The following is a 12,630-nucleotide window of genomic DNA, read 5'->3' as shown; positions in this document are numbered from 1 at the left end:
CTCAAACATAATTACATTTACAAAACATCTGTGCAGCATAAGAAATACCTAGGAAACAAGCAGAGAAAGACAATTATCATATGGTTTCACTCATTTATGGAACATAAGAAATAGGAAGATTGGTAGGAGAAGGAAGGGAAGAATGAAGGGGGGTTAAACAGAAGGGGGATTGAACCACGAGAGACTATGGACTCTGGGAAACCAACTAAGGGCTTCAGAGGGGAGGGGGGTGGGGGATTGGTATAGGCCAGTGATGGGTATTAAGAACGGCACGTAATGCATGGAGCACTGGGTGTTATACGCAAACAATGAGTCATGGAACATTGCATCAAAAACTAATGATGTACTGTATGGTGACTAATATAACAAAATAAAAATTATTAAAAAAAGAAAGAAAGAAAGAAAGAAAGAAAGAAAGAGAAAGAAAGAAAGAGAGAAAGAAACACCTAGGAAAGTGTTTTTCTAAGCAGCTATCCGTCTTCCATACAGAAACCAATGTGAAAAAAAAGACATCTCTCATATGCAGTTCGGCCTGTTTTATTTTGTGAAATTGCCCAGCTGTCTGTTTCATTCTGAGAAGTGCAAGTTGTGACCATCATTTAAGTAACTTTAAAGACCACCAACCGGAGCCACCAGAAATAAAGCACCAGCAGGTATGTCATAAAGTCTCAACATCTACATTGCCCGTTCATAATCCCTAAAGTTTTCTTGGTTCCCAGATCATAGTAAATTATTTGTTTAAAAGAAAAAAGCTAAACCAAAACCACACCACATCTTACAATCATTTCCCTCCAAACAGATTTAACTGGGGAGATAAGCCCATGCTTTAACATTCAATTAAAGCATTTCCACTTTTAAAATCTCATTCCTACATGATAATGTTGACAAGAACATGTTAAATGTAGTCTTGGAAAAAAACTGAAATTATTAGGATCACAATGATCCTGCCTAAAGCAAATGAAAATAATGTTACATTTTTATATCATGCATTCTTTCCATGGCCCACACAAAAATCCTACAAGAAATTGGGGGGCCTGGGTGGCTCAGTTGGTTAAGAGTCTGACTCCTGATTTCAGTGCAGGTCATGACCTCAGAGTTGTAAGGTCAAGCCCTGACTCAGGCTCTACACTAGGTGTAGAGCCTGCTTAAGATTCTCTCTCCCTCTCCCTCTGCCCCTCTCCTCTCAAAGAAAATCCTCTAAGAAATACAGAGTGAACGTTATTCCATTTTTGATGAAAAAAAAATAGGTTCTGAGACAAGTGGCTTATACCAATGCCATTCGTTGGTAGCAGCACCAGGACTAGAATAAAATTCTAACACCCATTGCTGCCTGCTGCCCCCTGAATTACCCAGTCCTAAAAATCAGTATGCCCAGGCCTGAGCAGTTACAATGAAGCCTGAAGGTAACAATATTAAAAAGCAAATTTGTAATCCTCATTCCATGGCTCATTCATTCTGACAAATATTCAAAAACCTCCCCCCAAATACTCTTCTTAGTAAATTGGTTGATGTTCAGCAATCACTGAGCATCCGCAGCGTGGTCAGAGCTGAACAGAATACAGATATCCTTGGCACCTAGAAGTTTATATTTGAAATAATAAGTAAAATGTAATAGAGACATATAGAGTGTATACCATGTGACTGCAGAGCCATGAACTGGAGAGACACAATGCAAGCCAATGAACATCTTGGGATGGCAACACCAGAAGCCAGAGGAGGCAAGGAAAAATCCTCCCCTAGAGCCTTTACAGAGCATGGCCCTAGTGACACCTTGATTTTGGACTTCTGGCCTCCAGACTATGAGAGAATAAATGTTTGTTGTATTAAGCTAATAAAAAAATGTTATTTCATAAACGCAGGCAGAAAAAATCTAATTTAGGATAACTGGGAGCACAAAATTACAGGACTAACCAAATTTCCTAATCTGGGTAGAGTGAAAAACTAGAGTAAAATTAAGAAGCATTCGGACTAGAGAAATGAGAACACAAAGAGAACAAGATGGAGAACAAGGAAGAACTTGGTTCTGACACACTGAGTCTGAGATGCCTAAAGCACATCTATGTGGTAATATGCTGTGGTAACAATGAGATCCAGCGCTCAGGAAAATGAGGTTGGGCTGGAGTCCGGAAGGACATGTTATCACACAAGGAAATCAAACAGTAAAAGGGCTAAGAAGGAATCTTCGTGTACCATCAAGATTTAAGAGCAGGACAGAGGAAATAAATTGAAAATGGAAGAGGAATTCAGCAACATCACATACTAGGAAAAAAGGTGCAATGATGGAGCTGGGTGGGATCCAGAGGAAGTAATAATTAATAATGTTAGAAAGGGTCACCTAAGGAAAACCAGGATTGGTAAGCAGTCAACACAAGCATTTAAAAGTCCTTCCTATTACCTCCTATGTTGACATCATTTTTTCATGAGTACACAGCTTTCCCACATCTTCCCCCCAAATAGTGTGCCTCTAAAAAAGCCACCCCTTGTTATCTCTTATGTTGACAGTTTTTAATAGGAACCATCTCCCTCAAATTTTCCACAACGGCTTTTACAACAGTTGGAAAGCTAGTCTCTTATTTTGATTCTCTAGTGTCACACAGTAACTTTTTCATAGAAGATACACAAATCCTGACACAAGTTCCAAAACCAGAATATTTAAATTCTTTTCTCAACAAATTTTAATTGGTTTCTCCTTGTTTACCTCTCTCACAACCAACCCCTCCCCCACCATCCCCATTTTTGGGCCACATCTTCCATTCGGACATTGTGAGGAATAAAGAAATTAAATAAATGAAGAAGAAAAAATTTTCACCAAAGTAAAGTAAAATCAATTTACATAGCTTCCATTTGGAAAGGGATAATACACATACTGAATACTCATTTCTATTAGCAGCTTATCACACTCTTCCACACATAATCACCTACCAGTTTTCTAAATTAAATCACCACTTTTACTGTGTACTAAAGAGAAAACTGAAGCTGGATAACTTTCATCTGAATAAGCTCCAATATATGTTTACACACGAGGGAATACTATTTGGCATCCCTTTCATAAACTATCAGGCAGTATGGCTTTTTCGATTTGCATAAGGAAATATAGAAATTCCACTACTGAGAAATATGTCTGACTTCCAAATGAAATGGGGCATAGTGTGTCTACCCACTTTTCCCCAGACTAAAGCCAAGATTCAGGGAGAATACTATTAATGTAGCAAGGTTATATACATGCAGCGTTTTTTCCAATTTTTTTTTCATACCATCTGACATTGAGAACCAATCCAGGATGCTTCCATATCCTTCACAAAATACAAAACATTCCCCATCATACCTGATATTCACCCAAATCAGATAAACCAACAACATACAAAACGTTGTTTGGGCATTTTTTAAATGCCATTAGGAATGGAGACTTTTATCATAGAATCTAAAAACTGGAACTGAAAAGTCTCTCATAATTAATATAAAATAATCTACAAAGAATTCATTAGTCTTACTTTAGCCTTTTCCCACCAGGTTCCATGCAAAAATTATAATTAAAAGAATTACTGTCAAATTAAAAATCCCAGGAAAATTAGCACTTATTTTTCTTCTTTTATCCATTCATAACTCTGTAAGAAAGGAAAAAGGTTGAAAAAACTGGCGGATTATCAGCTACTGTAAGTAACCTTACTATTCCACAATTCACTTTTGCTGAGGCAAATCACAGTCCTCACAGAGTAATGTACACGTGTGTTTTGCCAGAACACTTCCTTCAATGTTACAACTAGATTCTTGGTAATAAAATCAGAATACTGCAGATATGAACTATGATGTATTCTAATTAAACAAACCTCCCAGTTAGATATAATCTTATAGAGAAGGATCCACATTACCAGAAATATCCAGGCCAAAGTTTAAGATCACCTAGCCAAAGACAAAACTATTAATATAATTATATTTGTAATGACCGTCCTGTTATCATCCTGTCCCTTTTCCTTTACTTTCAAGGGCCATTAAGATTTACAAATATTATGTAAATTTCTATACTTATACAAAAACTGGCCATTACAACTCAGACTAAGGCAGCTTCAAAAGATGAAGCACAGATTCCATACACTAGTCAGCAAGGTGCTTAGCAAATGGTTTTAATTTTCAGGATGGAAGTCAGCAAGAAGCAGGTAGCAAGTTCTTGGTTGATGAGGCCAGATCCATTGGGACTACACTGTAAGGATTATTAGATGCTGGGCAGAGGTTCAGCAGGCTGGAAGAAAAAGGAAGGCTGGGAGAGCTGCCAGCTGAAACTGGTGGGTGGCAGGTGGAGCCACAGAGGGGCTGGCACCTGCCTAGAAGGCTGAGATGAGTGGAAATTACGATCTGGACAGCAGGGATGGCTAGAGTCAGAAAAGGTGGCAATCATAGCTCTGGCAAGAAACAGTTTTCAGGAAAAAGATTCAAGACAAAATAAACCCCCTTTCCTTCACCCTTTCTTATCTGTCCATAATAAACATTTCATTGTTGCATATTTACCAAATGTGGCTTACTGGTATGAATTTTTTAAACTAGTATTTCTCTTTATAAATCTAAATGAAAGATTTGCCATTCTCTAGGTATACATTACTTAAATAAAATTGCCCTCACACCAAAGTAATACTGAATGTTAGCTGTATTATTTTTTTGTTTATAGTTTGAGTCATGCTCACATATCATCAACAAAATGAACATTGTACTCTAAATTAATAATTCAAAGGATGTCTGTTAAAGCAGCTTTTCGGTGACTTAAAACTTCAGTAGTCACCTGAGTTTTCTTCACTCTCAGAGTACCTCAATCATAACTGTCAGAGATAGCAGGGTAAAAGCTGGTTATTGCTAACCCATTCTCCCACTAACTTGTTCCCTGGCCTCTAACAGGACAGCCCCTGCTGAAAAAGGAAAGGCAACAGAAATAAAGACAATGTAAAAGGGTGTGCATGAAGCTCATATTGACAGCCTGCAGAGACGTAAATGGAAGTACTCAGCCAGCCCAAATTACTTCCACTTTGGTAAGTGCCAAGGCTGCTGTTTCAATTAACAGAAGTGTAATGCTTTTACTTGCAACATCTCTGAAGCAGAACCTTAAAGCACCACATTCCTAATCTACCAGTTGCTAAAATTAATTACAGGTCATTTGAAAGATACAGTTACTTCTGCTCGTTTAACTCTGGTTCTAATGACTTAAGAACCAAATGAATGGTTGAAGTAGTTACACATCCATACCTTTGATTAGACTGCCCAGCTACACAGGCAAAACAGCCTTAGTGGAATAACCAGCAGTGGAGCAGCTCTTGCAGGGTAAACAAGACTCTGCAATGAGTTCCATTTAAACCTAGGTGCAAATATAATACAAAAAATGGCCTAAAACAATAGCAATTTTCACTAAAAGCTGAAGGATGACCAATTAAATAGCACAATAACTACGGAAAGTCTCAAGCTTCTTAAAATTGTCTTTTTCCTTTTATTTAATTCCTTCTCTGTGTCACCAAAAACTCTAGTAGTAAAGTGGGCCCAGAGCATACACACAAAATAGAGACTGGCTTAAAGTGAAAAAACAAGTGAAATCAGGCTAAGGTGAGTTTGAGAAACACAGCAAATGGAAGGCAGGTATCCCTCACCCTTTTTACAATATCTCAATGTAGCCTTTGCATCTCAGGTTTTCTTTTACAATAATCCCCAGATCACAAGTGTACCATAGTACTCAGTACTTCAAACAACTCTGGGAACACTGAGGGCAGTAGACACACGTAATTATGTGCTTCCCTCTTGCTAATGTCCTTAATTCTTAATTAACTGCATATTCTACAACTAAACTTAGGAGCAACTAACCTCTCCCACTCAAATAGGCGCCCTTAGTTGTGTCATGGATTACTAGTGCATGGAACTACTGCATTGTGAGCAGAGGCACTATGACCAATAAATAAATAGTATGTGATAGAGAGAAGGCCATCATCGGGGCAAGCAGTTTTGAAGAACTATAGTTCCAACTTGGAAAAGCAAAGAGAAAATGAATCATCAACACACAAGATATTATCAACAGTCTTTATATGAGAGGAAATTTCCTTTCAGTAAAATTATCATCATCCATTAGATCAACTAAATGTAGTTGACGAGTTTTTTTTAACTGGTGTCACAGTATTATTTGTATTTAATTCATAAGTTGATTTGCTTTTAAGATTGTATGACTAAGCACAAGAATTAGTTTCATGCTTATATATATTTAACTACCCTAATAAATAATTGAATCTATATTAGAGTCCACTAACTTTTTTTCCCTCTAAAAGAAGACTAGACACACAGGTTTGAGAAACATTATCCTAAATGCAGAAAAGACAGCTGGCCAATTTCACCTTAAGGCAATGAGAGGAAGCACTACTTTTTTTTTTTTTTTAAAGATTTTATTTATTTATTCGACAGAGATAGAGACAGCCAGCGAGAGAGGGAACACAGGCAGGAGGAGTGGGAGAGGAAGAAGCAGGCTCATAGCGGAGGAGCCTGATGTGGGACTCGATCCCAGAACGCCGGGATCACGCCCTGAGCCGAAGGCAGACGCTTAACCGCTGTGCCACCCAGGCGCCCCTGAGAGGAAGCACTACTAATAAGAAAGAAGTCTGTTTTGTTTCTTAAATTGTTTGTTTTGTTTCTTAGATTCCACATGAATGAAATCATAGGATAGTTGTCTTTCTCTGACTGATTTATTTCACTTTGCTTTATATTCTCTAGCTCTATCCATGTTGTTGGAAATGGCAAGATTTCATTTTTTATAGCTAAATAATATTCCATTGTGTATATATACCACATCTCCCCCTCCCAAAAGAGAGAGAGAGATAAGCCAAGAACCAGACTCTTAACTACAGAGAAAAAACTAATGGCTACCAGGAGGAAGGGGGGGGGGGGAAGGATGGGTAAAATAGGTGATGGGGATTAAAGAGGGCACTTACCACAATAGGCACTGAGTAACATATGGAATTGTTGAATCACTCACTATATTGTACACCTGAAACTAACACTATATGTTAACTATACTGTAATCAAAATTAAAAACTTAATGGAAAGAAAGGAAGAAGAAGGGGAAGGAAAGAAGAAAGAGAGAGAGAGAGAGAGAGAGATAGAGAGGAGGGAGGAAGGAAGGTAGGAAAAAAAGGAAGGAAGGAAGGAAGGAAGGAAGGAAGGAAGGAAGGAAGGAAGGAAGGAAAAGAAAATCAAGAAAGAAAGAAAGAAAGAAAGAAAGAAAGGGAGGGAGGGAGGGAGGGAGGGAGGGAGGGAGGGAGGAAGGAAGGGAGGAAGGAAGGAAGGGAAGAAAGGCAACAAAATGCCAAAGGGCAGGATAGAAGAAAAAATGTTGATATGCTCTCCCCACCCAATAATTCAACTAAACGACTACAATTCTATTTCTGTCTATTCCTTTTTTCTCTTTTTTGCTTTTGGGAGGAAAAGAAATCTATTTTTTTAAGACTTTATTTATATATTTGAGAGAGACGGCATAAGTGGGCAGTGGGGGCAAAGGGATAGGGAGAAGCAGACTCCCCACTGAGCAGGGAGCATGACACATGGGGCTTGATCCCAGGACCCCAGGATCATGATCTGAGCCGAAGGCAGATGCTTAACCGCTTAAGGACTGAGCTACCCAGGCACCCCAGGGAAGTCTATTCTTGCAAGGACAACACTCTATTTAAATTTTCAAAAGTATAGAGAATAAAGAAAAGAGAATGTAAAGGAGGAATTATAGGAGAAAGCCATTTTGAGGCGTTTCTTTGAATATGATATATAAAAGAAGAAAATCAATAAGCAAAAACAGCGTATGATTTCACAACTAAAATTTTAAGATACCTGTTAAAGGAACAAAGTTCATAGAATAACATTTGATGAAAAAGGGAGAGGATTTTGAGTCACAGCATGAACTAAAACCTGATTCTCCAGTATCAGATATTCTCAAATATTGCTCACCAAATGTCTATACAGCATTGTAACAAAATGAACAAATAATCCTAGTGGTGAGATTTTTATAGATCTTCCCTCCTTTTATAGGAAAGGTAGGACCCAGAGAGGTTATCACACAGCATTTGCCAGCACCAGAATTTAAATTCGGGTCTATGTCAATCCACTTAATGAGCTGTCATCTATTTTCTCAGATTATGGATGCACAATAATTCATTTTAAAAATGTTAAGTATCTTACTTATATTATTTAAAATTGAAATAATCTAGTCAAGGTTTTCCTTTTTAAGGACCCTTCCAAACACTCTCCTAAAGAAACTATTAACCTTAAAAATAAAACTGCCATCAGTTTCACCAGCAAAAATGGATTTATTTGGGAGTAACAGGGAATGCAATCCTGGATAAGCAAGCTACTGCAAAACCATAGTTAAGTCCAAAAAACAAAAAGCAATGCTATTTTATGGAGAAGAAAGAGGAAGTTAAGAGGGGTTGTTTTGAATAAAAGTCCCCACTGAAAAGTAAGAGTTCAGAGTGATGATGGTTTCTCATTGGATAAGTTGCAGGGGTAGTTGATTTCTTGTCAGAAATGCAATGCACATCTTTCCCTGTTGAGGCCTGTAATTGATGATACTCTCCTATTGAGATTTTTCTATTAGGGCTCTGTAAATGACAAAACTTCCTGTAACTGACATTGAGTGGTACCTACCAGCCTCTCCTAATATGCCCAGCCTACCATCAGTGTGGTTGCCTTTTCATTAATTCTCACCTACATCCTGAAGTAAAAATCAAAGAGCATTTGTGACTCCTACTGAAACAGTTATGCATGTATTAGCCAAGAGTACATGCCAAAATTCTCACCAGAAAAGCTATGAACTAGAATGGAAATAATATAAGATGCTTAGAAATGCATGATGATTGTCCTTTCAGGAAGGCTATATTAAGAAACCATTAATTATTAATGAAAATAACAGCAAAGTGCAAAAAATAAAAGTGAACTGAATAATGGATACATTTACTGAATCAGTAGGTACCGAAAATGGAAAGGCATAAAGTTAGGGAAGGTGAAGGCTTCTTGGTGGATCTGGGATAGAACTAAAAGCAGGCTTCAAAGTCCTTTAGGCACACTCTTATCCTAGCTGAGCAACTTCGGAGGGCCCACAGTTAGCCACTTGCAGCCTAGCCTCAGTGCATCCTCCCCAAGGGACATAAGGTGGCTTGGTGGGAAAAAAGCAGTGCCATCATGTGACTTCAAGAGTTCCTCTGCTCCAAATCTTTATTTGGCAACTGATGCTGGGAATTCTTTCAATAAGGATAATACATTTTCCTTCCCTAATGAGATAAATAATGATCAAACGTTAAAATAATGCACTCTTGTCACAAACCTAAGAATCCTAGAAAGATAGCACGTTGTTTATTTAAGTATGTAAGACCAAATTAATGAGACAGGTTCTGTATGTTCAAGGAACTTACACTCTCAAGATTTCTTCACTCTACATTCGCAAGAACAAACTTATCAGGATGGGAATCACCTGATTTTTGCAAGACTAGATTAAAAAATCATAATAAAGTACATAATCTCACTAGTAAAATAATATGTATTTCAGGGCTTTTATCACATCTATGGAAGTGTTTTCAACTTCTGAAACACTAAAATTGATATCCTCAGCAGAGTGAAGAGAAAATGGCACTTGTAGAACAGCTGGCAGCTCCACAAGAGGCAGCTTGGCATTTAGCACTCTGAGATGGGGAAACATGGAAGAGGCTAAAACGCAGAGGCCAGTCCTAAGACCTCAACCAGAAACTGCAAACCAGAAAGAAGGAGAGTTCACATTTGTGTATGCACAGAATGAAAAGAACTGCAGATAAATTATTTTTTCACAAATTGGTAAATACTGTTATCAGTACTAACCTCAAATTCAGAAATTAAGTGAAAGTAGGCATAAAACATATTTTCTCCTAGTTAAGTAACACAAGTAATAAGTAAATGTTTTAGCATTGGGGATGGTTAAAAAAGGATTTAAGAGCACACTAATTCTAAGACCATTAATACATGCTTCAAAATACAGATCAGATGCTAATGTCTCAGTTTCAGGCACAAACATCCCCATGACATTGTTACTGACCTTCCAATTATACACTCAATGACGGTTCTACTACATTTGCCCTGGGGATTTCTAGGTGCTCCAAGGCTCTCCGTGCAATGAAAATACCTCACTCACCCAACCATTAGAGGCCAGAGTCCAGGGCTTCATTTCAGTAGCTAAAACTTTCAGAAGCCTCCAATAAGATGCAAATACGTCCAGGAAAAGATAACAAGTTAAACCTTACCCGTTAAATCACTCCAGTTCCTTTTCTTTTTTATTTTATTTATTTATTTATTTTAATTTTATTTATTTATTTGTCAGAGAGAGAGAACGAGCGGGGATGGGGGAGGAGCAGAGGGAGAAGCAGGCTCCCCACAGAGCAAGGAGCCCCGTGCAGGGCTGGATCCCAGGACTCCGGAATCATGACCTAAGCCTAAGGCAGATCACTCCATTTTCTTAAAGCGAAACTCGAGTTTCTTTTACTAAGACTCTCCTAGGTCTCAGTACTTGGAAGTGAAGATCCAGCAGATTCAGGAGGAAGTAAAGAAAATCGGCTCGGGAAAGGAAGCGGGAAAAATCCCTAAGGGATTTTTTACTTAAATAATCATCAGAAATTCTAGTTGGCCTTTAATCACTGAACCCTCATCCCCAATGACTCGACCAACATCAGATTTACAATACGAACCAAAAATTGAGACGCACAAAAAACACTGTAACGAGATTAAATCCACTGGTGCCAGGCTGTCTTCGATCATCTCGATCATCCTACTAAATGGCAAAACTGCGAAATTACATTTTTTAAGCAGCCAATTCAATGATCTATTTGTGCCCAGTGAAGAGCCACTGATACACGTAAGAAATTAATTATTTTGAGTATCACTAAACAAACTAGCTTCATTTTATCCTTAAGCCAAACTCTAGAATCCCTCCTAAGGACCTTTTTAAAAAGTGTTCAAACTAGGCACAATAAAATTACAAACAAACCAACAAAAAAGGACCAATAGTCTCCAACATTTTTCAGGAGCGTTATAAAAAAAGATGACTTTGAACAACTTTCCTCAGGATCTACTCCTCGGTCCAGTGGACCAACTTCCCCTTCTCTGTAGACATTAAAGTATACAAGAAAAGGAACACCTAAGCACAAACTTTGTTGGCCACCAGCAGGGGAGCTCTTCAGCTTTTGTCCCAAACCCATTCAAACAAAAGAAGCCCCGAGTCCTCCATCCCACCCCTCAGATCCGCACCCCGCGGGAAGTCGCCACATCCCTGCGCCTTCTCCACCCGCCCCTGCCAGCTCCACTTACTCCTCAGCGCCCCAATAAGCAGAGAGCCGTCCTTAATGAGCTCTTTGATGAACTTGTTGGTTCGCTCCAATTCAATCTCGTGACACTGCAGGCGCTCCCTGAAATCCGGGCTGTCCAAGTAGGAATCGCTGAACTCCAGAGTAGGCAGCCCCATGGCACAGACTCTACCAGCGGCCACCGGGGGCACGTCCTGGCGGGCGGCGAGGGCGGGAACAGCCGGCGACCGCGGCCGGGCCTGAGGACCCGCGACCGCGGGAAACTAGCAAAGACGTTAGAGGACCAGGCAAAGGAAATGGGCCCCGAGCGCCGCGCTGCCAGCACAGGGCTCCCGCCGCGCGCGGACGCCTCTGGGCTCAGTCGTCTTCTCCTGCGGCGAGGAGTGTGCAGACTCTGGCGGTGGGCCGGGGCGCGAGTCCGCTCAGGTCGTTGTCATCAGGGCGCATCGTCGCTGCGAACACCGGGGCGGTGGAGGCTCCGGGCCGCCGCCGGAGCAGGAAAGTTATCTCACGGCACGCAGACACTTCCGGCACCTCCACTCTCCTACTCTCTTGACAGTCGTTGGTGCTTTGAGCCGCTCGGGCCCGGCCAGGGAAGCCCTCCCCCTAGGCGGACGCAGGCTCAGAGAGCTTGCAAATTGGGCCTGGCCTGGGAGACCCTCCTCCTGCCGTCGCACTCCCACCGCAAGCCACCCCGCCCCTTCTCCCAGTCACCCTCCCACCGCCACCCAGCCGCCCGCGCCAGGCTCCTGGGCTGCGCGAGGCTGCGGCGCAGTAGCGCTCCTGCCTTCGCCCGGGGTGTCAACTCTGTCTCCACCCCAGCACCTGGATCTGACTAGCCCTTGGCGACACTTTGGGGTCCTCCACGCCCCAAAAGGATCTCAAACTCCCAACGTACCTCCCCTACCCATCCTCCTCACCATCCACTCCCTAGAAATTGTCTGGGAGAGAAACCGACGTTAATTTCCTTGAAGTTTGAAAAATCATTTTGAAGTCTGGTTGGAAGATGCTACTTTCTAGCGTTAGTTTAGATTTGATTTCATGTCTCCACTGAATGTTATAAATTCCAGGTTGAAAAGTTTTCCTGCCTCTTTCCCACTGCTCAATTCCTTGATCCAAGAAAGTCGGAGTTTTTATACTGAAAATGAAAAGCTTTCATAGGCCTTGGGATGTTTGTTGTTTTTCCAAGTTGTTGCGAAAATGGGAAGATTTTAGGTCATTCGCATCCCCCGAACTACGCACCTGGGACTTAGGTGTTCCTACTTCTAAAAGAAAACCTAGATCACAATACTGTATATTTTAT

General features: G+C 40.4%; 1 protein-coding gene across 9 annotated transcripts in view; it reads right to left on the bottom strand.

Moving 5' to 3' along the window:
* Window positions 1-12,022, bottom strand: part of ARHGAP42 (Rho GTPase activating protein 42) — a 317,870-nt gene extending 305,848 nt beyond the window's left edge. For 5 of the 9 annotated variants that reach the window (XM_048217117.2, XM_048217119.2, XM_057317032.1 and 2 more), the window contains exon 1: window positions 11,332-12,003. In XM_048217117.2, the coding sequence (XP_048073074.1) occupies window positions 11,332-11,485 (154 nt within the window). In that variant the 5' untranslated portion in view covers window positions 11,486-12,003. Of the gene's footprint in view, window positions 1-11,331 lie in introns of all 9 variants that reach the window. The other 4 variants (XM_048217116.2, XM_057317034.1, XM_048217115.2 and 1 more) reach the window with 3 other exon arrangements.
* Window positions 12,023-12,630: the final 608 nt, after the last annotated feature.

Source organism: Ursus arctos, unplaced genomic scaffold (assembly GCF_023065955.2).
Source record: "Ursus arctos isolate Adak ecotype North America unplaced genomic scaffold, UrsArc2.0 scaffold_22, whole genome shotgun sequence".
Lineage (NCBI taxonomy): Eukaryota > Metazoa > Chordata > Mammalia > Carnivora > Ursidae > Ursus > Ursus arctos.
The sequence above is the reverse complement of the archived record's forward strand: the minus strand, read 5'-3'. Positions and strand labels throughout refer to the sequence as shown.